Source organism: Meriones unguiculatus, assembly GCF_030254825.1.
Source record: "Meriones unguiculatus strain TT.TT164.6M chromosome 16 unlocalized genomic scaffold, Bangor_MerUng_6.1 Chr16_unordered_Scaffold_43, whole genome shotgun sequence".
Lineage (NCBI taxonomy): Eukaryota > Metazoa > Chordata > Mammalia > Rodentia > Muridae > Meriones > Meriones unguiculatus.
Window position 1 is genome coordinate 61,945 of NW_026843701.1, and position 27,851 is coordinate 89,795.

Consider the following 27,851-nt stretch of genomic DNA (forward strand, 5'->3'; position numbering starts at 1 on the left):
ACAGAATTACTATTAAGTCAAGAATAAGTTGAAAACAAAACAACAACAAAAAAACCCCAATCACTGTGACATTGACCTGCCAAACCTTACAAGCCAGAAAGATTGTAAACCTTCCATAAAATAAAAAGCAAAAATAGAAAACCCAAACCAAAGTCCTGATGGACTGAGGTTAGCTGACGTCTTCAAGCTCATGTACAGTAATGGTGTGGTCCTAAAATTAACAATAACAAACCCCATCACTCAATAGTAAGAAAAGTAAAACAGGATACTGTTAGCTACTTAGTCAAAGTCTTCTCCTAATACAGAAAAATGAAAAATAACTTCTGACCAGTTTAACATTTTATGCAAAAGAAAATGAGATTAAGATGTATTTACTCTAATTTGCTTGTCTAAATTTATCTAACTTGAAATTACCTGGCAAGCTGAATTTCTTAATTGTTTGGTAAGGTCTTCTATATGATGTTCAAAATTATTAGCACGTTCTTTTTCCACATCCAACTCTTCTGACTGCTTATCATATTCTAACAAGAGATTCTTCAATAAAAGACAAGATTTAACTTTAAGTTATGAGGCATTCACTAGGTCTGAACATATAATCAAGCCATCTTGACACGTTAAGAATTCATTTGAGACTCTTAAAATACTCAATATGAAAATGTAAAAGTGAAAACTAGCATTTGGCAATATGACAAAAGATTAGTACCCTTAATTTATCCAATCTTACAAATCCACTAAAAACATATTTAAAATTTAAATATGAGCTTATTCCTCTTTCATGGGTGAGCTACATTAGGATTTTGCTTTTTTACATTTTATAATACCATAATCTACTAATTTTCCCCAGAATTAAACCAGGTATAAGTTTAATCTTTAATTTTTTTTTCAAAAATTGCTTTAAAGTTCAGTGAAAGTATTTGGTACCATTAGTAAAGAGCTGAGAATTTTATTTTAGATATTAAAAAATGTTTCTTACATACAGAATTTATTTTGGTGCATACAGTGTAACAGAGTGGATTATATTTTCTTCAACTATCTTTCTAATTCTTTCTTCCCTTATTTCTGTTTGCAAACTTGTGTGGTATATTATAACTTAGTTGGCAAATAAACAGAATGGGAACAATTGGTAAGATTCCAATTTTGCAGTGTTACTAGTCTCGTAAGACATGTAAGGCCGTGGCCTTGACTCTCTGTGCTTCAGAGACTTGTCAACTGGTGATGATGACAAGATAGTTCTACTAGTTCTTCTGAAAACTATGTATTCAAGACAGGAAAGGGTTTAGAAGACAGCCTGTTATATGTGTTGGAGCCTCTATGTCTTCTGTTACTCTGTCTGAGTTTGATATTAGAATTCTACTGTTCATCTTCTTTTCCCTAGTCACCGTTCTATACAGCATCCACCTTGTCCTTTTGTCTCCTTGTTACTGCTACTAGAATTTAAGACTAAGGGGACAGGAATTTAGGAAAGTCTGTCCAGAACCAGGAATTTAGCCCATCTACATAAATCTTGTTGAATGAATAAATACATGAAAAATGTAATATTTACTTTGCGTTTAGTGATCTTGTCAGACTTGAAAAAAAATTGTCTGGTGTTATTAAAGTAAACAGGTATATTACCTCCAAGTAATTGTATTCCTACTTTCCCTCTAGATCTATCTGAAGTCTTAGGTATATTTACTTTGCTGTAGAATACTAAATCACACCTGCTATATTTTTCTTACATTTTATATGAAGAAATCCCCAAACAGATTTTACTTTTAAGAAACAATAATTTAAAAGCACTATTTAAAGGCTAACTTTACCAGGCATGGTGGCACATGCCTTACATTCCAGCACTTGGGAGCCAGGTGGCTTTCTATTTCTAGGCCAGCCAGGGCTACACAGTGAAATCCTGTCTAAAAACAAACGAAAAAAAAACAAAAAAACAAAAAAAACAAAAACAGATACAACCAAAACTAACCTTCAATGTGTACTATAAAAAAACAAAACAGAGCAATTTAAATTCACTAGCCAAAACAATGTATTTTTATGTACCAGCTTTTTTTTTTTTTTTAATAATTCTGGCATACCTGTTATGAATAAGGCCTGGTATTAAAGTAACTGTTTTACCTTATAGTTTTCTGCTCCTTGGATGAACTCCCTCATAGAAGCAGACAAACGGTCCTTTTCTGATCGTACAGATTCAAGTTCTTCCCTTAGTGTCTGGGCCTGTTGTAAACACAGCAAGTGTTTTTCATACACAGAAACACTTGATTTTCTACAACATACGGATTCTAAAATCTTGTGCCTTTATGTTGGCTTACCTCTTTCCTATTAGAATCTAGTTCTTTCTTTGCTTTCACAGCAACTAGTTTTATCTTACTTATTTTCTCATCCTTGTCTTTGGATTCTTTTTCCAGACTTTCTAAAAGAGAAAATGAAAAGACTATATATAAAGTCAAAAGGAAAAATAGTGAAATTACTTGTCTTAACCCCAGAGATAGTTTTATTCTTGAACACAAAATTTGCAGCTTGAAATTAATGTCAAGTAGTCAGACCTTTATTGATTTTTGTAAACAGAAACCTTAATTATTCGTTAGCCAAGTGGGATAAATTATGTAAAACTTCAAGTCTCTGCTAATAGTTTATTTTTACATAATCATTCCTTAAATACCTATGAACTGGAGTTCTTAAGACTTTTTTTAAAAAGGTTATTTCTTTATTTATTCACAATTTATTCACTTTGTATCCCAGCTGTAGCCCCTCTCTTGTCCCCTCCCAATCCTGCCCTCCCTCCCTCTTCTCTTCCTATGACTTTCCCCTAGACCACACCTTACACCCACCAGAATGGCTAAGATCATAAACTCAAGTGACAACACATGCTGGAGAGGATGTGGAGAAAGAGGAACCCTCCTCCATTGCTTGTGGGAATGTAAACTTGTACAACCTCTGTGGAAATCAGTCTGGTGCCTTCTCAGAAAATTAGGAAGAGTGCTACCTTAAGATTCAGCTATGCCATTCCTAGGTATATGTCCAAAATATGCTCAAGTATATAACAAGGATATTTGCTCAACCATGTTCTTAAGACTCTTAATGCTGAATATGAGAAGATTTTAGGGATGGTTTGTAAATCAAGACAAGTAGGAGAGATATAGGTAACCATATAAGTAACCATGCACAGTATATCTCTAGACCACAGGTGTAAACATCTCTTTCTTCACCTATTTGACCACCTTTTCTAGTTAAACTTGAGTTTAGGACTTTACTTTTGTTAACTTTTCTTAACTACAGTTAAGAGTTCTATTCATATCTATTAGTCTGGGTGCGCACATGCATGGTGAACTATGTAGCAAAGGTCACTGTCACTCTTTCATGTTTCATATGCATAACACATCTCTGCTTCTGTTCAAGCCTAAGAATAGTAGTTCCCCCTTTCCAGTGGATTTGTTTTTCTCAACAGTTTATAAACATGCAGCAAGAATATATTATCGAGGTTGATGTAATGGTTTCACAGGTAAAAATGCTTGCTATGCAAGCCTGAGGACCTGGGTTTGATCCCTGGTGGTCACAATGAAAGGAAAGACTCCTGAAAGTTGACCTCTGACCTCCATACATAGTATAGCAGGTATAGCCATATACATCATACAGATACAGTAGTAATAAAATGAAATATATCAGTATATCAAGAATAAAGATAGTAGAATCTAAAAAGGGCAGGGCAGAGACCATAATAGGAGGTGAAATATCACAAACACACGTGTTTTCCCATTTAGAAAAACAACAACAACAAACAAACCCACAGTGCTCCTCTTACAGAGCAAAACTCTTCAAAGAGTTGCCTGCATATACCATCTCAAATTTCTCTTCCCCATCTTTTTCTAGAAGGCCACTGCAGCCAAGCCTTGGCCCCAGCACAGCAGGAAATTGTCCTCTGTGTTGCTTAACTTAAAATGGATACCTCTCAGCACACATTTATCATCATCAACATCAGTTAAAGGTTTTCCCACGTCTGTTACCTGCACATAACTTTTGGACTTTTGTTCAATGATTTCCTACCTACTAGCTGCTTCTTCTCAATCCCCTTTGTTGCTTCTGTCATTTAAAGACAGAACTGTCTTTGGTCCTCATCTTTTTTCTTTTTTTGATTTGAAGATCTCAACCTTTGGCTTTTTTTTTTAAAGATTTATTTAATTATTATGTATACAGTGTTCTGTCTGCATGTACACCTGCATGCCAGAGGAGGGCAACAGATCTCATTATAGATGGTTGTGAGCCACCATGTGGCTGCTGGGAATTGAACTCAGGACCTTTGGAAGAACAGCCAGTGCTCTGAGCCATCTCTCCAGCCTAAAACTTTGGCTTTTTAATCCCATAATTTGACTATCCATTTTTCTACATTTATGCTAATTATCTCAGTTTCAGAGATATACAGCATCCTATGCAATGCTAGATATATTAGTCTAAACTTGAGCATACTATTTCACTTCAACCATCTTCACCTGGGAGTCATTCTGAACTCTTTTCCATTCTCCTTTCCCCAAGTTAACAGGGTACTAAACTAAGGAATCATGGACACAGCATATGACACTTGCTAAGTCTTTATTTCTTCATATTTCAACAGGAACAAAAGGGTTCATCCCTAAGCCAGGCACGGTGGTGCACACCTGTAATCCCAGCACTCAGGGAGGCAGAGGTAGGCAGATCTGTCTGAGTTCAGGGCTAGCCTGGTCTACAAAGGGGGTCTAAGACAGCCAAATAAAAACAACAAAACAAAACCACCAACAAAAAAGAACTAGTCCATAAAGTCAGTAAAAGGAACCGATGGATACATATGAAGGTTTAACTCTTCTGTGCATTGCACTAGTGCGTTTATAATCAGCTACTCCTTGGGAACTTTATGGTCTCCTTGATGTTATTAAAAAAAAAAAATCAAGAGACAACCACCTGCTGTTCCTTCTTGCTACAATATTTTTTCTTCTTGTGTGATATTTTTCTTAAAGCAGGCAACTATCTTTCTACATGAGCATCTCCTGTCCATACCTAACTACTGAACTTAACCTCTTCCTGTTAATTGAGTTCTTTAATTCTGTTAATGAGCATACTGTCTATACATTGTTTGGCCTGCTTTTGCCATTATATAGAACAGCTGAGTACTCAAAATGTCTGAGTAGATAAAAAAATCCAAAGTTAATTCACAGAATCAATTATGAATAGAGTTACAGCAGCATTTTTGTTTGGGTTAAATGATAGAAGTGGCATTTGAAAAAGAAGGCAAAGAGATGGCAAAAGGATAATTGGGGAATGAGGAAAAGGCACCCAAGTACTGAGTGTTTAATAACTCATTAATTGAGACTATATTTCTCAATCTACCTTAAACACTAATAAGATATTTGACTAATTAATGGTGACAACACATATAAAACCATAGTTACCTATTTTTTCTTCCAGCTCTTTTACCAATGAGAGTTGATCATTTTTTACAGAAGGCGATTTCTCTAAGGAATCCTAGATTTTATAGAGAAAAAAGCAAAAGAATCCCTAAACCAGAATTCATTTCATTCAAATTCATTCATTTTAATTATGAGAAAATGTTTACCAAGAAAAGCCACATAAATAGTAATTTGCTTATTTTTGTTTTCTATTGCTAGAGCAAGCAATACCAAATTTATTATGTATATGGCCTTTACTAAAATAGTACCGAAGGGCAAGATGAATAATCTAACATACTCCAAATATATACATAATAAAGAGATGACGACATGGTCATTGCTTATCATAACTTCACAACACAATTGCTAAGACAACTTTAAAATGTTAACTAAAACAGAATGCCACTATAGCTCATTTTTTTGATTAACGGTGTTCTTTAAAAATTTTTAAAATTTAAAGCACTGTCTTTGTACTGAGGACAGTTTTAAGTTTTTCTTGATTAGTTTTGTTGATGACTAGTCAAACCACATGAAAAGTGCTTAATTCATTTGCCAGAAATTTGTTGCTTGAGCCTAAATGCTAAAACCTTACTTCTGATTTCAGACTGTAAAAATGTTAATGCATGTATTTTCTATAACCTGTGACCAGAGCTAAGGATTTATTTGAGTCAAATTCAAAATAATGGTACCTTTAACAGTATCAGTTCTGCTCTCACATCTTGTAGTTCAGATTCTCTTTCTTCAAGCAATAGCCTTAATTTGTCATGGTCCATTACAATAACATTTTCATCATGGATTTCATTTTTGCTGTGTAATGTCTGAGATACTTCTTCAACCTGAGTTGAAAGAGTCTGATTTTCAAGGCTTGTTTTTTCATTAGCATTCTTCACTTCTAGAACATCAAGTTTCAGGGCCTCTTTTGTTGATATGGCTTCTTCTAATTCTTTCTTTAGGAGAATTTTCTCTTGCTCAGAGTTTCTCTGTAAAGCCCTGAGTTCTTCACACTGAACTACCATCTCCTTTTGAAGGCACTTAATCTTTTTTTCTAATTCTAATACTCTCTCATCACATTCAAATACCAAGTCTCGTTTTTCTTCCTTTATTTTTGCTAAAAATTCACCTACAGCTTGTACAACTTTTACAATATCTTCTTCATTTTCTTCTAAAATGCTTGGCCTCACTTGTTTAAGATACTCATACAACTGAGTTTTGACAAATGACTTCTGAACTTGCTCATTTTCAAGCAGTTTATTTAAATCATCTCGCTCTTCAACTATTAACTGGAGTTTCTTTTCCAAATCAGTAACATGTTCTTTTAGGGCAAAATCTTTTTGAGATTGAAGAGCTTCCAAATCCCTACTCAATTGGACCTTTTCGGAGTGTAGTCTATTATTTTCCTCATAAAGAGACTTGATTTTAGATGACAATTCTTCTTGGTCTTCAGTCATCGTTTTCATTTGAACCATAATGTTTTGATCATTTTGACTCTTTTCTCTTAATATTTCATCTAGTTTCCCTGTTAATTCAGTTACTCTTTTTCTCAGTTCACTGTTGTGCTGGGCAGTTTGCTCTGCTGCATCCCTGAGTTCTACAGTCAATCTCTGTTCCCTTTCCCATTTCTGATGGAGATGATCTATCTCTTCATGGGAAGTTTTAATTTTACTTATAAAATCATCTTTTTCTTCAGCAAGAGAACTTATCTTTGCTTCTAATTCTTGTAACATGATATCTTTTTGACCAAGACTGGCTAAGTACATGCTATTGTCTGCCTGAAGGTTCTTTAGGGTACTTTCAAGTTCTGGTACTAATTCTTGTTGAGACAGTAACTTTTCATTTTCTCCTTGGAGGCGATTCACAGTTTCAAGAAGAGCATCTTTTTCATTAAAAGCAGTTCTCAGCTTCTGTTGAAGCTCATGAACGTCAGATGCTTGTTGTTGCTTCATTGTTTCAAACTCTTGACTTATTTTTCCAGCGGATTCTCCGAGTTCTGTTTGTAAAATTTCCATCATCTCTCGTAAACTCTCATAATTTAGGACCGCTTCTTGCTTTTCATGTTGTAGACTTTCACACTGTTCTTTAAGACCCTGTATTTCAAACATTAATGCTAACTTTTCTTTTTCTGAACCTGACATAAATGTCTCACTTAGTTCAGAGATTTCTTTCTGATGGTGTTCCTGAAGATGCTGTATTTCTTTGTTATGCTGTTCCACAGTACAGCAAAGCTGTCTATTTAAATCTTCTCGCTCATATTTTAATTTTTCTACTACATAGCCCTGTTCTTCTTTAGCTAGCAACAGTTCATTAATTTTAAACTCCAAGTCTTCTCGCTCATGGAAAAACTCGTCCTTTATATGTTGTGCATCCATCTCAAGTTTTAACTTGAGATTATTCATGTAAGTCACCTCATCTTTTAAGATGCTGTGTTGAGATTCCAGTTCTTTTAAGGAATCTTCCAATTGTCTGACTTTATCATACACTGTTTGTTCTGCAACAGGATCTTCCGGTAAGGGCACAAAGCAATTTAGACTCTCCTGGTTTGTATCTGAGATGCCTTCATTTAAGTTTTCTGATTCACATTGGTATTTCCCCTGAATGTTCTCATTTGCCCCACACTGTAGCAACCTATTCTCTTTTAGCTTGTTTATTTCTGCCTCATGTGCTTTAGCTGATGTTTCCATTTGAGACATCAGCTCATTAACTTCATCTTTGTGTGTAGCTCTCAGCTGCAAAATCTCTTCTTGAAAAGCATTAATATCTTTTCGGTAGTGCTCAGTGCTGTCCTCAATGACTTTTTGGAGATGAATAATCTCTTGATTTTTTTCATTGTTGGTAGCTTCTAACTGCTTTTTTAGACATAAAATTTGTTCCTCAAATACTGCCGTAATGTTCTGAATCTCTTCTTGTAGTTTTTTAACACTGTCTTCAGCATCACTCTGAGATTTAAGCTGTTCTAACAGCTCGAACTGCTTATTTACTGCATCTTCCAGTTCTTTTTGCAAGATGGCTTTTTCTTTACTATGCTCTGAGTGCACTGCAATCAATTCATTTTTAAAGTTTTCAATTTCTTTTACATAGTTTCTATGTGATTGTTCAAACTCTTTGTTCATATCTTCCAGTTTAGTTACAGAATCCTATTAAAATAAAGATAAGCACAAATAAATCACTGAAGATGAAAGAAACCTCTATCTTCAGTAAAGGGTTAATTAGATGGAAAAAAAAAAGATGAACAAAGTATACCTAGAGAAATATGATACTGAGATTTCAAAAATTTTGTTTAGGGTTTGCCTCAGTTAAATAGAACTATTATCATCAATATAAATTCTACTACTTAGAGTAACTAACAACTGGGAAACTTCTGTATTTAACTATCTTTTTACAAGTATTAAGTTATGTAACCTAAAAGGCTTCAATTTGTAGCTCCTGAACAGATTAATAAGAGACATTTTAGAGAAAATAAGCTAAAACTTTACAGACAAGAAAGTAACAATGTACTAATAATGTCCTAAAACTGAACAGATAATAGTATTTAGAGTTGTAAAATACAAAACCTTAAGACTTTTATTAAAGAATGGCATTGTGATAAGAAAGATTATTATGCAAAAAATAAAATGTTAGTCTAGCTGTACATAACCACATGCGTTTAGTAGGAATTGAATCGAGGGCTTCTACCTACAGGCGAACACTCTACTACTGGGCTATATCCCAATTCTTCTTTTCACTTTTTGACAGTGTCTGCTCAAGCTGGCCTTAAACTTGTTCTGTATCCTAGACTCGTCCTGAACTTGTGAACCTCAATCTTTTAGCCTCCTGGGAAGCTGGGATTATGGCTCCGTTATTCCAGAGCTGAGTCTTTTATTTGTGATAAGATAGTAAGATTGGAACAGATGCCCTTTAAAAACACTAAATTAGTGTGTGTGTGTAAATGATGTGAGTGTGCACATACCACAGACACGTGTGGAGGTTATAGACAACTTTAGGAGTCAGTTTTCTCCTTCTATCATGTAGATTTTGGGGACAGATCACCTAGTTTGAAGGCAAGCACCCCTTTCTACTGGGCCATCTTGCTGGCTCCTTTTACTAGAGACAGTGCCTTGTTAAGTATCCCAGGCTGGCCTTGATTTTGACATCTTCCTACCCAAGCCTCCTAAGAGCTGGCATGTGTCTCCATGCTTGGCTGGATTAGATGCTTAAGATCCCATTCAGCTATAAAATTCATTACCATTCTATGTGAGTTACCAAATAAAAGAATATTAAATATTCTTACCTCAACCTCTTGCTTCACTTTAATATTTTCCTTTTTCAGACATAGACACTGTTGTTCAGTCTCTGCTTTTTCCAGAAGAAGGGCATCCAAGCGTTCAGTTAGTACCTGTTTTCGAATGACACAATTTGTCTGCCTGAGGTTAAAAAAAGTGTCTTGCTCTTGTTCCCCCAAACCTAATCTCCCAGTCTCAACCCTAGCTCTAAAGCAGAACACCCATAGCAGCCTTCCCTGCCCCTTCTGCTCTGTGAATCCCAAAGATCTCCCCCCTCTAACCTTTGCCTTCTACTTGTTGCTTTGTCCCAGATTCCAACTCAAGCAGGCACCTCCTGCTAACCCAAGGGCTGCTCCTCACAGGGCAACAAGTAAGCTGAAGGAGGACCCATACCTTTCCAACTGCTCCTAAGATCCAATCCCTAGTCTTACCCCAAGCTCTGAAGCAGGAAGCATGTTGTCGTCTCTCTTTCTTCTCTGACCCCATCCAAAACAGATCACACAGACCTCCTTCAACCTTCCTTCCCCAACTTATCCCAGTATCCCAGCCTCCAACACAGCAGGAATTCCCTGTGAACACACCAGCTGAGTAGGCCAGGAAAACAGGCAACACACAGCCATCACATTCTCTGAAAATCCAGAAAAAAATAAAAACAAACAAACAAACAAATAGAAACCAAGGAACAAAACACCCAACCAACAAAGACAAATCCAGATACCAACACTTAGACCTATAATCATCCCAAACCCAGATGCCTACATGTCAGCATAAGAACAAAATCAGTAACAACCAGGCCAATATGTCTCCATGGAGCCCCACTATCCTACCACAGCAGGCTCTGAATATTCCAACATAGCTGAAACACACACACACCCAAACACAAAACCTTTAAAACAGCCTTAATAAGTGTAATAGAGGTCCTTCAAAGGGAAATAAATAAATCCCTTAAAGAAATCCAGCAAAACATAAACAAATAGTGGAGGAAATGAAAAAAAAAACTGTTCAAGATCAGAAATTGGAAATAGGATCAACATGAAAACCCAAACTAACAGAATTCTGGAAAGAAAAAAATTTAGGAAATTGAACAAGAATTACAGAGATGACCTTCACCAATAGAATACAAAAAAGGAAGACAGATACTCAGGCATTGAAGATATGACAGAAGAAATGGATATATCAGTCAAAAAAAAATGTTAACTCTAGAAGACTCCTGTCACAAAACAAAAAATCTGTGACACTGTGAAAAGACCAAACCTAAGAAAAAAACAAGCATAGAGGAAGGAAAAGAAACTCAGCTCAAAGGACCAGAGAATGTTTTCAACAAATCACAGAAAAAAATTTTTTTCTTAACCTAAAGAAGATGCTTATCAAGGTACAAGAAACATGAAAAACACCAAATAGATTGGACCAGAAAAAAAAAAAAAGTCTCCATGCTACATAATAACCAAAACACTAAACACACAAATCAAATAAAGAAAAAAAATGAAAAGCCATAAGGGAAAAAGACCAAGTTACACATAAAAGCAGACCTATCAGAATTAGACCTGACTTTTCTTTATTTTTATTTATTTATGTATTTATTTATTTATTTATTTTATGTATATGAGTGTTCTATCTGCTCTTACACCTGCTACAAGAGGGAATCAGTTCACATTATAGATGGTTGAAAGCTACCATGTGGTTGCCGGGAATTGAACTCATGACCTTTGGAAGAGCAGACAGTGCTTTTAACCACTGAGCCATCTCTCCAGCGCCTTAGACCTGACTTTTTAATGGAGACTTTAAAAACCAGGACTTGGACAGAGGTGCTCCAGACTCTAAAAGATCACAAATGTGATCCCAGGCTACTATACCCAGCAAAACTTTCAATCACCATATATGGAGAAATAAGATATTGCATGATAAAGTTAAATTTAAACAATATGTATCTACAAATCCAGTTCTATAGAAGGTGCTAGAAGAAAAATGTCAACCTAAGACCATGAAAAAATAGGAAATGAATAATCTAAAACCAGCAAAATCAAAAGAAGGAAAACACACACACACACCCTCAACACTACTACCACCAAGAAAATAACAGGCATCAACAATCATTGGTCATTGATAGTGTTCAACATTTCCCAATAAAAAGATGCAGAGTAACAGAATGGAAGTGAACACAGAATCCATTCTGCTGCTGCACCCAAGAAAAAGAAACACACCTCAATATCAAGATATTACCTCAGGGTAAAGAGTTGGAAAATTATATTCCAAGTAAATGGATTTAAGAAGCAAGCTGGTGTAGTCATTTTATTTAATATGTAACAAAATAGATTTCAAACCAAAACTAATCACAAGAAATAGGGAAGCACACTACATACTCATCAAAGAAAAAAATCCATCAAGAATACTTTTTTTGAGACAAGAGTTTCTCTGTACAACCCTGGCTGTCCTGGAAATTCCCTCTGAAGTCCAGGCTAGCCTCGAAGGCAAAGATCTTCCTGCTTCTGCCTCCTAAGTACTGGGATTAAAGGTGTGTGCCACCATGCAGAGCGTCATACATCTTATTCTTAACATCTATACCCCCAAAATAATGGTATCGACTTTTGTAAAAGAAACACTACTACAGCTTAAATCACATACTGACCCTTACACACTGATAGTACGAGACTTCAGTATTCCACTCTCACCAATGGACAGGTCATCTCAACAAAACTAAATAGAGAGATGCTGGAGCTAATAGATGTTGTAAGCCAAATGGACTTAGCAGATATATACAGAACATTTTACTCAAACACAAAAGAATATACCTTCTTCTCTGCACCTCATGGAACTTTCTTCAAAATTGACCATATACTCAGACTCAAAGCAATTTTTTTAAATTAAATTTTTATTTTTTTTACATTAATTACATTTTATTGGCTTTGTAGCTCAGCTGTAGCCTCTCCCTCATTCCTTCCCAGTCCCACCCTCACTCCCTCATCTCCTCCCATGCCCCACTCTAAGTCCACTGATAGGGGCAGTTCTCATCCCCTTCCATCTGACCCTAGCTTATCAGGTCTGATCAGGACTGGTTCATTGTCTTCCTCTGTGGCCTAGCAATGCTGCTCCTCCCTCAGGGGGAGGGAGGGTTGTCTAAGAGCCAGCCACTGAGTTCATGTCAGAGACAGTCCCTGTTTCCCTTACTAGGGTACCTACTTGGATACTGAGCTGCCATGGGCTACATCTGAGCAGGGGTTCTGGGTAATAACCATGAATGGTCCTTGGATGGAGTATCCGTCTCAGAAAAGATCCCTGTGGCCAGATATTTGGTTCTGTTGTTCTCCTTGTGGAGCTCCTGTCCACTCCAGGTCTTACTAACTCCCCCATCACAAAACAATTCTTAACAGATACAAAAAAACTGAAATAATTCCCTGCATCCTATCAGACAACCACAGATTAAAGCTGGATATCACTAACAAAAGAAACAGAAAACTTTCTAATGAATATTCAGTCAAGACAAAAATAAAGAAATTGAAGAGTTTCCAGAATTCAATGAAAATAAATATATAACACACCCAAACACAATGAAAGAGAAACTAAGAAAAAAGTTCATAGATCTAAGTGCTTACATAAAAAAATTGGAATGAATCTGGGCACAGGGATCTTATCTGAGACTGATACTCCAAACAAGGACCATGAATGTGGATAACCTAGAACCCCTGGACAGACGTAGCCCATGGCAGCTTAGTGTCCAAGTGAGTTCCCTAGTAATGGGAACAGGGACTGTCTCTGACATGAACTCAGTGGCCTGCTCTTTGATCACCTCCCCCTAAGGGGGGTGCAGCCTTTCCAAGCCACAGAGGAAGATAATACAGCCACTCCTGAGACCTGATAGACTATGATCTGATAGAAAGGGAGGAGGACCTCCTCTATTAGTTGCCTGCGGGAGGGGCATTGGTGGTGAAGAGGGAGGAAAGGTGGAATTGGGAGGGAATGAGGGAGGGGGCTACAGCAGGGATACAAAGTGAATAAACTGTAATTAATAAAAAAAAGAAAAAATTTAAAAACATGGAATGTCGTCATATTAGCAACTTAAACTTGAAACCTCATGAACAGAAAGAAGTAAGCACACCCAAGAGGAGAAGATTGCAAGAAATAATCAAACTGAAGGCTGAAAAAAAAGAGAAAGAAACAAAGAGAATACAAAGAATCACTGAAACAAAGAGTTGGTTGAGAAATTCAACAAGATAAACAAAATCATGGACCAACTTCTCTCATGAACAGATGCAAAAATACTCAATAAAATATCTGCAAACTGAATCCAAGAACACATCAAAAAGACCATCCACTATGATCAAGTAGGCTTCATCCCAGAGATACAGGGATGGTTCAACATACAAAAATCAGTAAATGAAATTCACCATATAAATAAACTGAAAGAAAAAAAAAAGCCACATGAGCATCTCATTAGGTACAGTAAAGGTCTTTGACAAAATTCAACACCCCTTCATGATACAAGTCCTGGAGAGATTAGGGATACAAGAGACATAAACATAATAAGGCAGTTTACAGCAAGCCTACAGCCAACATCAAATTTAATGGAGAGTAAGTTAAAGGAATTCTAATAAAATCAAGAACAGGAAAAGACTGCCCACTCTCTCCATATGTATATTCAATATAGTACTTGATGTTTTAGCTAGAACAATAAGACAACTTAAGTAGATCAAGGGTACACAAATTAGAGAAGAGGTCAAAGTATCATTTATTTTTATTTTTTATTTATTTTTTTGCTGATGGTATCATAATATACATAACCTACCCTAAAAATTCTAGTAGGGGACTCCTACAGATGATAACACTTTCAGAAAAGTATCTGGATACAAGATTAACTTCAAAAAGGTCAGTAGCTCTCCTATGTACAAATGACAAGCAGACTTAGAAAGAAATCAGAGAAACAACACCTTTCACAATAGCCTCAAATAATAGTATCTTGGGGTAACTCTAACCAAGCAAGCGAAGACCTGTATGACAAGAACTTCAAGTCTTTGAGAAAGAAATCGAAGATATCAGATGAAAAGATCTCCTCAGCTCATGGAGCAGAAGGGTTAACACAGTAAAAATGGCCATTCTATCAAAAGTAACTAGAGATTTAATGGAATCTCCATAAAAATTACAAAACAATTCTTTACAGACCTTGAAAGGACAATTCTAACTTCACATAAAGAAACAAGATACCCAGGATAGCTAAACAATCCTGCATAATAAAAGAACTTCCGAAGGTATCACCATCCCTGATGGTGTACAACAGAGCTACTGTAATAAAAACAGCTGTGGGGGAACTGTAGAGAGCTGCGGAATGCTATGCCTTAAAGATGGAGCTGGTTTCCACCTTCCACCTTCCCGATGGTGAGTGCTCTCTGTCACGAACAACTCCACATCTGGCTAAGGCTGAGGATCTGGCTTGCTTCCATGTATGTGGACCTATCTGCATTGCCCACGTGGCACGCTGGGGTTGGCTACCCAGAGGTATTGGCAAAAAAAAAAAAAAAAAAAAAAAAGACACATTGATCAATGGAATTGATTTGAAGATCCAGACATAAACTCACACTTATGGGAACCTGAATTTTTATAAAGAAGCCAGAAATAAACATGGAAAAGAAAGAAAGAAAGAATGAAAGAAGGAAGGAAGGAAAGAAGGAAGGGAAGGAGGGAGGGAAAGAAAAGCAAGCAAGCAAGAATCTTCAACAGATAGTACTGGTCTAACTGGATGTTTGCATGTAAAAGACCACAAATAGATCCATATCTATCACCCTGCATAAAACTCATGTCTAAGTGAATCAAAGACCTCAATATGAAGCCAGACACACTGAACCTGACAGAAGAGAAAATGGGGAATAAACTTGAACACATTAGCACAGGAGACAACCTTACCAACAGAACACCAACAGTTCAGGCACTAAGATCAAAACTAATAAATGGGATCTCGTGAAACTGAAAAGCTTCTGTAAGGCAGCCTACAGAATGGGAAAAGATTTTTTTCAAACAATTCCATATCCAAAAAAGGGCTAATATCCAAAATACATAAAAAACTCAAGTACCTAGATACCAAGAAGACAAATAATCCAATTAATAATGTGGTACAGATATAAAGAGAGTGCTACACCCACGCTAGCATCTGGTGTGGCATATCAATAGACAGCGCTACGCAGACTAAGAGAGATGTGTCCTTCGGGATTATGCCCTCTGGAGGTCCCTGGCAGACCCCCCCGCCTGGCAAAGAGACACGTTCTGAGATTTCTACGCTTTTTCGGTTGCGGTTGTGGGGCTGGATTAATGAGTTTTTTGATCTTTCTCTGTGACTCCTGAAACAGTACAACTAACTCTATAAAGAAATTTATCATTAGTAAATTATTAAAGGCTTTAATAAAAATAAAATGTAAAAAGAATAAGCTTAAGAAAAGTAATAAATCAGATTCAGTATCAATAGGCATTATAAGAATAGTAAAAAGATAGTAGGCTCCTTCTTAGGAAAAAGTAGCATGAGAAGTACAGCTGGCTCGAGATTGCCCCCCTTATTGTTTTGTTCCTAGGGAAGATCATAAATTTTTAGCAGGACATACGAGAGGATGGTTGACAAAGGTGTGTTTAGACTTTGGCAGGCATCTGACTTTCCTCTTCACTGGTTAGCAAAAATGAAACTGCATTTGAGGTTTCTTTCCCTTTGTCTGCTTTGATCAAAAGTTTTTAGGCTAAGATTTTTTGTGGGCACTCCCCTATGTTAAAATGTTAACTTTGTATTCTTGGTAAAAGTCTAAATGTTCTGGGAAGTAAGCCAACTTTAAGGTGCCTTTTGTAAGATCATTATAAAAATATCAGCTCGACTTCGGTAAAATTGCAGCAGATTCCAAAGCCTCACTGGTCTCTGTCTGTCAATTCTTCGCCGAATCCATGTCTTCCTGTCCAAAGCCTTGTTCTCCCGTGGACGCCAGGAGCCCGACTGGGCTGGTCCGTGGCAGAGAGAATTCTCAATAGAAGTCAAATGGCTGAGAAACAATATTTAACATCCTTAGCCATCAGGCTACAAATCAAAACAACTTTGAGATGCTATCTTACACCTGTCAGAATGGCTAAGAACAATAATGCATGTGACAGTTCATGCTGGTAAGGATGTGGAGTGCGGAGAACATTCGTCCATTGCGTACTTGTGGGATTGCGCACTTGTACAGCCACTTTGAAAATCAGTATGGCAGTTTCTCAGAAAATTGGGAATCGATTTACCTCAATACCCAGCTATCCCACTCTTTGGCATATACCCAAAGGATGTTCCACCATACCACAAGGACACTTGCTTGACTATTTTCATGTTGGCTTTATTCATAATAACTACAAACCGGAAACCTAAATGTCTCTCAACCAAAGAATGGATAAAGAAAATGTGATACATTTCCGCAATGGTGTGTCACTCAGCTGTTAAGAAGAAATGACATAATGAAATTTACAGGCAAATGGAAAAATCATTCTGAGTGAGGTAACCCAGACCCAGAAAGACAAATATGGTATGTATTCACTATAAGTAAGATATTAACCATGAAGTAAATGATAATCAAGCTATAATTCGTAGCTCCAAAGAGGATAGGTAAAAAGGAGGGATGTGAGAGAACACATGGATCTCCCTGATAGAAGGAAATAGAACAGATTTTACAGGCAGACTGGGTGCAGAAAGAGATAGGAGCTCACAGGTTGGGAAGGGGAGTTGGGGTGGAGGTAGACAGTTGGAATTTGGGGCACTTGGGGACAAGTGTGGACACCTTTTGCAATGGAAACCTCCTGTAACTTATGAAGGTAATTCTAATGAGGATTCCTAGTACTGGGGTATATGGAGACTCAAGAGCCATCTCTGGTAGCCAGGAAGGACTTCCAGCGGTGGGACTGGGTTGCATTCAATTAAATTGTTGGCAGGTGGTCCCATGGAAATCCCCAAACAATCCAGACTGTTGCCAAGGCGAAGGGTTACTCTCAACAAACTGATAGTGAGGCCCCATTGCTGAGGAAAACACTCACAGAAGTCATTGAACTTGGGAAAATTAAGCTAGTGCCTACATGGAGCCTTTACCCCTTGTTCTAGTCTCTTTGGTACAAAAAGATACTCTGCAAACTACTAAAAGAGAAACATGGACACCAACTCAGCCACAAAACCTTTGACTTACAATCTGTCATCCTAGGGCAATGATGGCACAGAACTTGTAGGATTAGCCAACCAATGCCTGATTTGACTTAAGGCTCACTCCACAAAAAGGAAACCACACTCGACACTTCTTAGCTATCAAAGAACCAAAGACTAAATAGCTAGGGTAAAGCCAAACACTACTGATTTAAAAAAAAAAATCAATAAAATAACTTGTAATGATATTCTATTATACTTCATAGAGCAGAGCCTTATCCAGTCATCAAAGAGACTTCTTCTAGCACTAGATGAGAACAGATGCAGAGACCCACAGCCAGTTATTATGTAGAGAGGTTTCCTACAAATTCTTCCCTTCAGAGCTCAGGGAATCTCACAGAAGAGGCAGAAAAGATGGAGGACACTAGGAGCACATGGCCCTCTCAATCAACCAAGCAAGGTGCATCTGACCTCACAGAGACTGAAGTAGCAAGCATAAAGGCTACATGGGTCTTTACCAGGTTCTTTGTGTATATATTATAGTACTAGCTTAATATTTTTATGTGACTCCTGACTGAGAACAAGTGGGTCTGACTCTTATACCAGCTCTTGGGACTCTTTTCCTCCTGTTGGGTTGCTGTGTCCAACTTTCATATGATAGGTACTGCTTCATCTTATTATATTTTATTCTGTCATATTTGGGTGTTACCTCCTGTTCTTTTCTAATGAGAGACAGAAAATGAGGGGATCCAGGGGGAAAGTGAGGAGGATAGGAACTGGGAGGAGTAGAGGAAGAGAAACTATAATCAGTATATATTATGAGAAAAGAATCTATATTTAATAAAAGAAAACTCAAAACAACAAAATGACAACAAAAGAAACAAGCCTCAATCTCTACAACTGTGAAGAATAAATCTATGGTTTATTTTGTTGACAACAACAAAATAGTGTCTTGACCACATGTGTAATTATCTCCCTATCTTTTCCAAACTATGGTAAAGTGAAAATGAAAGATTCAAAAAGGTAAAAACATTAAGAATAAAGGAAAGAGCTGGGTGGTAGTGGCCCAAGCCTTTAATCCCAGCACTCGGGAGGCAGAGGTAGGTGATCTCTGTGATTTTGAGGCCAGCCTGGTCTACAAAGCAAGTTCCAGGATAACAACCAGGCTGTTACACAGAGAAACCCTTTCTCAAAAAACAAACAAACAAAAACAACAAAAAAACTCAAAAACGTAAAACAAAACAAAACTAATGGAAAAAGAAAATTTTAAAGACAGAAAATTTCAACATACTTTTGGAAAACAATGTGGAAGAAGATAAACTAAATCAGAAAGAGAACACTCTAAAAGAAGGGACTTTGTAGAAAAGTACACATTAGAAGCTGGTAAAGAGTTGAGAGAACTGAGAGCTTAGGAACTGGCCATAACCAGGACTAAGGGCATAGCTCAGTAGTAGAGTCCTCTTGCCTAGTATGAATGAGACCTGGGTTTAATTTTCAGGATATGGAAACAAACAAACAAGCCAAACATCTAACAAATTAGAAAGATCAGGTATTGTCAATGGAAGTGTAATATGTGGGTCTTAAAGATGAGGATTGAAGGCTATGTAGGTGACACAAGGATTAAGAGTATATACTGCTCTTGCAGAGGACCTGAGTCAGGCTCCCCAGCACCCATGTAGAAAGGCTCACAACTGTAGCTGCTGAGGATCTCTGAGCACATGCATTCACACACATTCACACACACACACAATTTTTTTTTTTTTTTTTACACACACACAATTTTAAAAATCTTTATTTAAAACTTTGAGGACTGGACTGGACATCGTGGTTCGTACTGTATAGCAATGATTCTCAACCTTCCTAATGCTGCGACCCCTTAGCACAGTTCTTTATGCTGTGCTGAGCTCCAATCATAAAATTTTTGTTGCTACTGTAATTTTGCTACTGTTATGAATCGCAATGTAAATATATCTGATATTTGACCCCTGTCAAAGGGTCATTCAAGCCCCCAAGGGGTTGTACCCACAGGTTGAGAACCGGTTATAGAGAAACACCTTGTCACAAACAAACAAACAAATAAATAAGTTTGTTGACCATCTTAAAACCTGGTTGGCAATCTTAAAAGAACATGCAGAAAATAATCTTTTTTTTTTCTCCTCTTAAAAGACAGACTGACAGCACAAGTATGATAGTGGATATCTCTAATACCAGTATGTGCTAAGCATAGGCAAGTAGATCTCTTGAGTTTGAGGCCAGCCTGATGTACAGAGTGAATTCCAGGACAGCCAAGGCTAAACAGAGAAACGTTGTCTTGAAAATCTCTTTAGACAGATATATACTCTTTAGAAAATGTGTGGGAAGGCAAGTCAATGATATGAAAACCAGATCAACCAGCCAAGTGAGTTCTATTAAAAAAAAAAAAAGTTAAGATAGGTCTAATGAGGCAGATGGAAAGAACACAGTGGTCACAAACAGCATAACTAAAAGGAGTATGTTTATATAAATCAGAGCCTAAAAAGTCAGAAATATTACATTATCAATAATATTGAAACCTCAAATGAAACGGATAAAAATTCCTAAAAAAACCTATAGCTTTACTTACTCAAGAAACATTATGAAGCATTATATTGCTTATTAATGAAAATTATGGGATAAAGAGGATAGAAGGAATGAACATAAGTTAAGATTTCAAGGAAGAGAAAATTATCTTAGTCTCATATGAACTTGTAGAAAAAAAGCAAAAATGAATTTGCAGATATTTTGTAAAATCAGCATAGTTAAAAAAAAAAAAACTTAAGTAATTCACAGAAAGTGCAAATCAGAGGTCCGTTTTGCATTAAGTCTAGATGTTTATAATCAGGATTACATCTAGTTTGTTCACTGTAACAGGAATATTTTTTTGAGCCAGGAGTTCAAGGTTAGCATAGCCAACAAGGTGAGCTCCCATTCCAAACTGCGCCCACCAATAAGAAAAGGATTATAACTGCCAAACAAAAATTTCCATACAGTAATGGAAAAATAAAAGGTAAAGTTCATTCTAGACAAAATGAACCATAACTTATGAAAGACATAAAAATATTTAAAAAAGGAAACTTTGTTTACAGAGTTTATGAGTACTTACAGAAAAACCAACCAACCAAACAGGACCTATAGGAACTACTGAAGATATCACAGAAGTAGCTACATATAAGATTAATATGTAAAGCAGTTCTGTTTTGGATACTACGAGTAAGCAATTAAAAAACATAATTCAGCAGACCCAGCTTATCTTTTTCCCATGGATTCTCTCAGCCTTCCCTTCTAACTCATCTCCATTCCTTTGTGTCAGTGGCCAATCCCCAAACATGCTTTCTACCAGGGACCCAGAAGCACTCTCTACCACAGACCCCACAGCCACCACACTTGCCTAGGACCCAGAAAGGGCAACAGCAACCAAAGACAAGACCAAGAAATATCTCAAATATCGTAACTCCAGATGCCTAGACCCCAGTGCAAAATCATAAACATGAAACAGACAAGACAATATACTTCAAACAGAACCCAGTAACACTATTACAGTGGGCCCTGAAAAATACAGTTGAAACACAAATAAAGGGCTTCAAAACAGAAAATACAAACATATACAAGAACTTTAAAGAGGATATGAATAAACATCTTATTTTTAAAGATCTATTTATGTTTATGGGTGTTTTTTCTGCATCTACACTTGCATATCAGAAGTGGGCAGACTCCATGGGACTACAGTTATACACAGTAGTGAGCTGCCATGTAGGTACTGGGAATTGAACTCAGGACCTCTAGAAGAACAGCCAGTGTTCTTAACCACTGAGCCTTCTCTCCTACCCTATAAATAAACCTCTTAATGAAGACCATAAAATCACAAATAAACAGTTGAATGAAATAATGAAACAATTCAAAATACGAAAGTAGAACTAGAATCACTAAAGAAAACCCAATTTGAAATAAAACTGGAAATGAAAAATTTAGGATGTCATACAAAAACCTAAGAAGTAAGCCTCACAGAAAGAGTATAAGACATAGAAGAGAGAATCTCAAGCACTGAAGAAAAAAGTGGAAGAAATGGATACCTCAATAAAAGAAAATGTGAAATCTGGAAAAACCAACCAACCAACCAACCAACCAACCAACCAAACAAACAAAAACCGAAACCACCCAGAGAAGACCAAATCTACAAATTATAGGGATAGAAGGAGAAGAAACCCAGGTCAAAGGTACAGAAATATTTTTAACAAAATCATAGAAGAAAATTTCTCTAATCTAAAAAAGGTGGTGACTATCACAAACACCAAATAGACAGGATGAGAAAAAAAATTTCTCATGATACATACTAATCAAAGCACTAATGGCAGAGAACAAAGAAAGGATATTAAAACCCCCAAGGGAAAAAGACCAAGTCATTTATAAAGGCAGGCCAATTAGAATAACACCTGACTTACCAAAGTTAAACTAAGATAAAATGAGTAATTTAAATGAACGCTAGTGAAAGAAAATAGAGGCAGTAATTAAGTCTCTCACTCAAAAAAGCTCAGGGCTAGACAGGGTCAACACAGAATTTTACCAGACCTTCAAAAAAGGAAACAGACCAATATCCTTTATGAACAGAGATGCAAAAATTCTCATAAAATACTTGTAACTGATACTTGCTGGAAGAGGGGAAATCAGCATTATACAATGGAGTGACATTGGGTATATCAACCACAAAGCAGGCATTATGCTCAGTAGTTGGCCAACATAAAAATCATTTTTTCATGTGTGTATTCGCTTTTTTTTCTCAACAGAAAAAAAAAAACCATAAAATTGGGTGAGTAAAGAAGAGCAGAAGATCTGGGTAGACTCATAATTGGGATACAGGAAAGAATATGATCACAATCTACTGTATGAAGCATTTAAAAATACTTTTAAAAATGCAACAAAAATTATTTATTTTTATTTCATGTGTATGAGTGTTTGCCTGAGTATATGTACACCATGTGTGTCCCCTGGAAATGGAGTTACAGAGGGTTGTGAGCCACCATGTGACCCTTGGGAACTCACCCTGGTTTCTCTGCAAGAAAGAACAGCAAGTGCTCTTAAGTGCTGAGCCATCTCCAGTTCCAAAATAAATTCTTGACGAGTACAAAGATGTTCTGTGGGATACTCTGTAGACAGCCTCTCACAGTCTTTATTATCAACCAGTCTTTATTACCCTCCTCTTCTTATTGATACTGAAAAGCTAAAATTAATCTCCTGATCTCCCAAGGCTGACAAAATGAGTACAAAGAAACAAAAGATAGTCTGTCTTGTTATCAGCGGGAGACCAAAGACTACCTAGGACTTCCTAGTTATCTGAAATTAAGAAAAAAATTGCTGCCTGTTGTGATGGTGCACACCCTTAATCCCAGCACTCAGGAGGATAGGCAGGCAGATCTTGGTCTACAAAGAGTTCTAGGACAGCCAAGGCTACACAGAGAAACCGTGAAGGAAGGAAAGAAAGGAAACAAAGGAAAGAAAGAAAAAAAAAAAAAAGAAAGATTTTGCTGTTCAATAAAAAGAAAACAGGTGATCAAGAGATGGGGATCTGGTATCTGAGTTGAGATTACAAGGGAAGTGCGTTAAGATCTCCCTCCCCCCCCCCCAAGGGCAGGAGAACTGCAGCTATCAAAGCTGGGTCAATAGGCATTATCCAGTGGTATAGCTGTAACTGCATTATCATTCCAGTGCTACACATGGCCAAGTTTTCAGAGCAGAGGAGGAAAGATACGGAAGTAATAACCATAATGAGGGAAGGTTATTGACTTTTTGTCTGAAATAAGTCAACAGCCCTCTTTGCCATCTCCCCTTCCCTGTGAGTTAAAGAACTAAAAAGCTAAACCAAGGCCAGGAATGAAGTGACTGAACAAAAACCAATCATCTCTAGTAGGCAGACAGTCTTCCAGGAAATTTTACCCATTACTATATATTTTCTATAAGTATATAGAAACTGTTTTATTACCTTAATAATATCATCAGTTCCTCCATCAACAGGTTTTGATTTGAGTCCTTCAATTTCTTTGTCTAATTCTAAATAATTAAAAAGATTCTAGTTCAAAATTAAGAAAACAATTACTACTAAACCAACAAGTACATTCTAAGCAGAATCCCAAGCCTGTAAATTATAATATATTTAAAAAGTCAGTACTTGGAGAAATGTTAACTCCATCCATAAAACAGTAGTCCTTTTTAATCCCCTCTCAATACAAAACTTTTCATTTTGGAGAGTAGTCTAAGTATCCATAACTCTGCTACAGTGCACATGCACAATGCTGCTTCATCTGAAACTGTATTTTCTTCTTCTTCCCTTTCTGTCTTACTTATCCACATATAAGTGGAGGGCTTGCTGTGTTGCCCAAGCTGGTCTTGAAATCCTGGGCTCAACTGATGTTTCTGCCTTAGCCTCAATAGTAGCAGGGAGTAGGTATCTGTACCATTCTGATTAACTACCTTCATAATTTGGAAGCATATCCCACACATTCTATTATTTTTGTTGTACATATTTAGTGCATAATCTTAAAGCAACAACTAAGCTTATATCAAACACATATGTAAATCTGAATATTTCATCAATATACATCTAGCTCCAGAGTTCAGGTCATCTCTCCAAGTAAATTACTTTCTTGATTAAACACTGATCCAAGTTTTAAAAATAAATTTGATCTGTTTTGGTTAGAAAATAAACCTTGGAAGTTAAAAATCTTAGGTTAATGGGAATTCAAGAGTTCGCCCAATCATACTAATTACATATTAATGTAATTTTTTCTTTTGGAATAAAAAGACATCAGATAGGGAATCAACCAACTTCAGCGAGCGCATACACTTCAAATTTCTGAGAATGTCTTTGGGGTTACACTTTGTGCCTTTAACATTTTAATTGACTTCTTTAAAACACAGTTAATTTATAAGAATTTACAATTCATTGGAAGTAAAAAGGGATTTCTAAAAAAAGAGAAAAATTTCTCTTGCCAGGCATGGTGGCATAAACCTTTAATCCCAGAAACCTGGTGGATCTCTGTGAGTTTGAGGGTAGCCTGGTTTACAAAGTGAGTCCAGGACAGCCAGGGCTCCAAAAACCAAAAACCAAAAACCAAACAAACAAAAAAACAACCAACCAACCAACAAAACCAAACCAAAAAAAAAAAAAAAAAAGGAAGAAAGAAAGAAAATATTCCTCTTTGGTTTTAGGATTTTTTTTTTTTTTTTCCTTTTCCAAGATAGGGTTTTACTGTGCAGCCCTGGCTGTCCTGGAACTCTGTATACAGGAGAGTATTGAACTCACAAGAGATCCACCTGCCTCTGCCTTCTGAGTACTGGGATTAAAGGCCTGTGCCATCACAGACCCTCAAGAAAATATTCCTCTCAGGGTAGAGACATGGCTCATCAGTTAAGAGCACTGGCTGCTCTTTTCAGAGGACCTGGGTTCAATTCCCAGCACCCATATAGCAGCTCACAACTGTCTGTAACTCTAGTTCCAGGAATCTAACACCCTAACACAGACATACATGTGGGCAAAACACCAATGCACATAAAATAAAAATAAAATAAATATTAAAAACTGTGTGTTACTTTATTCATTCAAAGGTAATTGCAAGGCTGGGCATAGTGGTGTAATAAAAAAGAAACCCTATAGTTTCAAGACCAGCACCTGTGCACCTCGCTTTAGCTTTCTGTAGCAGCATCATTTGCTTCTTGGCAAACTTGATGAGATCTTCTCTGGGCAAAGTTTCCAGCTGAAAGATGGAGTCACATTATTTACAACCCTTGCTTCTAGTATGTCCCCCAAAAGAAACATAAAGCATGTATAAAACCAAAAAGACCCTAGTCAAGCCAATTGTAATTTTAAAATTAACAAGTATAACTTCAACAACTGTGAGTAATTAGATGAATAAAAAAATCGGACCAAAACCCTTGCATAAAACTCTTACAGATACCATTACGTTCTCTAACTGTACAGTTAGTAAGGGCTGGAACTAAAACTTTAGTGCTGTAAAATTCATTCTGTTGTAAGCTGAAAAGTCATATATATGCACATTAAATATAAACATAACTACAGATTCGTTAATCGGGTAACATTTAGGCTTTAACTAAAATATTAGGGTTTACTGAGAAGTACTTCATCTTTGTGCACTCAGTTCTCTCATCTGCAGAATGAGAATAATGAAGGTACTTGCTTCATTAAGTTAAAATGAAGGAATCTGGTGCTTAAGCGAATGCCTGGAACTCAGTATGCAAACAATACATTTTCATAATAAACCACCACCTTTCCGAATCATTGAATATTTAAACATTGTCAGGGCTGTAAGGAAGACCTTATTCAACCCTCCACGTTTAACTGTGGTCTAGAACAAACAGGATATGGCTCCTTGATTCTTTATCCCTTCTTCACTGTATCACTGTGTAAACTTTCATAAAACAGACTAGCTAGGATCTCAGCATAGTGCTAACAGGAGCAGGAAGTAAACTGCTTGCACATCAGGATATTAAAAAAAAAAAGAACAGGAAATCAATAAGTGGTTGTAAATTAAAATGGAACTCCCTGAGGAAAGGTTACTTCTTTAAAATAAGAAACCCTTTCTTCCCCACGGAAGTTTTCCAATTCACTACCCTTCCGCGCTACAGGGTCCCTGGCGGTAGAGTGCTCTCCTTACCTTGGATTTCCCGGTTGCAGAGGGTGCTGCAGCCATCCCACCTTGAACAGGATCCTGCAAAACAAAATCGTCACAAGAGCTCATCCCAATTCCAGGAGCAATGCCAAAAGCCTTGAGGTGAGAGAGAGGTAGGGGAGAGGGGGCTACCGCCACGGCAAGCGCCAGCACCCGGCTCTACGCTGAGCACAGCGGCGGGGGTCGGGCCGCGGAGGCGGGAACAGGCTCCTAGCCGTGCCCTCCCACTCCTCGAGCGGCGCCGAAGGCCAGCAGGACGGCCAGACGCCCACCGTTACCTCCATCGCCACTGCGATCAAAGGAACCTCTCTCCAGGAGTCCCCGCACCTCCGCCTCTGACGCCGCGGGTCAAAGGTCGGGCTACAGGCGGCTCCGCCTCCCCCGCGTCTCCAAGGCTACGAGGAGCGGCACTTCCGCTTCCTCCTTGGCATTCGGGAGGAAGCGCCCTGTGCGCAGGTTCCCTGGCCCGAGCTCAAAGACCAAAGAACTTTAAAGCACAGGCTTGGGCCCAAAGTTAGGCCTGAACCCACAAGTTTGGTTATCGCCTTGTTTCCTAATTTTTTTTTCCCCGTGAGTATTTGAGACAGAGTTTCTCTGTGTAGCCTTGGCTCTCCAGGACTTGCAGTAAGGCCTCGAACTCGTAATGATCTGCCTGCTTCTGTCTGCCTGAGTGCTGGGATTAAATGCATGCCGCGCCCTGCTGTTTCCTAATTTTTTAAGGTGTGTTTTATAAATTAAAGTATCCGAACTAGCACACATATGTGAAACAAAATAGTTTATAAGTGACTTAATTCTGTCAGATGTTCAAAATTTATTGCTTTGTGAATTGAGAATACCAAGATCCATTAATTTATCATTAATTTAACTGTGTACTTCTAAAAACAGATTTATTTGCTGAGTTGCTTCTTGTGATTGTTAGTATCAGTTCTAAAGGATCTAGAATCATCTAGGAAACAAGCCTCTAGGCCTGCGTGTGAGAGATTTGTCTAGATTAGCATAACTGAGAGAGGGAGAGCCACAGTAAATGTGGATGGCAGCATCCTATGAATTGGAGTCCATGGCTGCATACTGCTGTGCCAGATTCTCAAGACCCCAAAAGACCACCAGGAATTGAGTCTGTTGAACACACATGAGAATCATTTTACTACAAGCTAGCTTGGGCTCATACCCTCACCACCAGAGTGGTTGACAGCAAAGAGCCTTGTGTTCAGGTTAGGTGGTTGATTTAAAGATTCCAGTCCCTCCTAGCACACCCAAAGCAGGGAAGTTCCTGCCTGGCAAGCATCTGTTGGTTGAAACACAAAAGGGGATGTTGCATTTTGAACTAATTGGCTATGGGAAGGCCCCCAAACTATTTATGGTCTGGCTTCCT

At 37.4% G+C, this 27,851-nt stretch overlaps 1 protein-coding gene across 1 annotated transcript in view; it reads right to left on the bottom strand.

Moving 5' to 3' along the window:
• Positions 1-26,866, bottom strand: part of Gcc2 (GRIP and coiled-coil domain containing 2) — a 52,063-nt gene extending 25,197 nt beyond the window's left edge. The window contains exons 1-10 of the mRNA XM_021656714.2: positions 26,758-26,866; positions 26,465-26,518; positions 25,462-25,546; positions 23,776-23,843; positions 9,670-9,774; positions 6,095-8,536; positions 5,409-5,481; positions 2,301-2,401; positions 2,107-2,205; positions 415-534 (exon numbers count right to left, since the gene is read on the bottom strand). Of these exons, the coding sequence (XP_021512389.1) occupies positions 415-534; positions 2,107-2,205; positions 2,301-2,401; positions 5,409-5,481; positions 6,095-8,536; positions 9,670-9,774; positions 23,776-23,843; positions 25,462-25,546; positions 26,465-26,518; positions 26,758-26,763 (3,153 nt within the window). The 5' untranslated portion in view covers positions 26,764-26,866. The remainder of the gene's footprint in view (positions 1-414; positions 535-2,106; positions 2,206-2,300; positions 2,402-5,408; positions 5,482-6,094; positions 8,537-9,669; positions 9,775-23,775; positions 23,844-25,461; positions 25,547-26,464; positions 26,519-26,757) is intronic.
• Between the last annotated feature and the right edge of the window lie 985 nt (positions 26,867-27,851).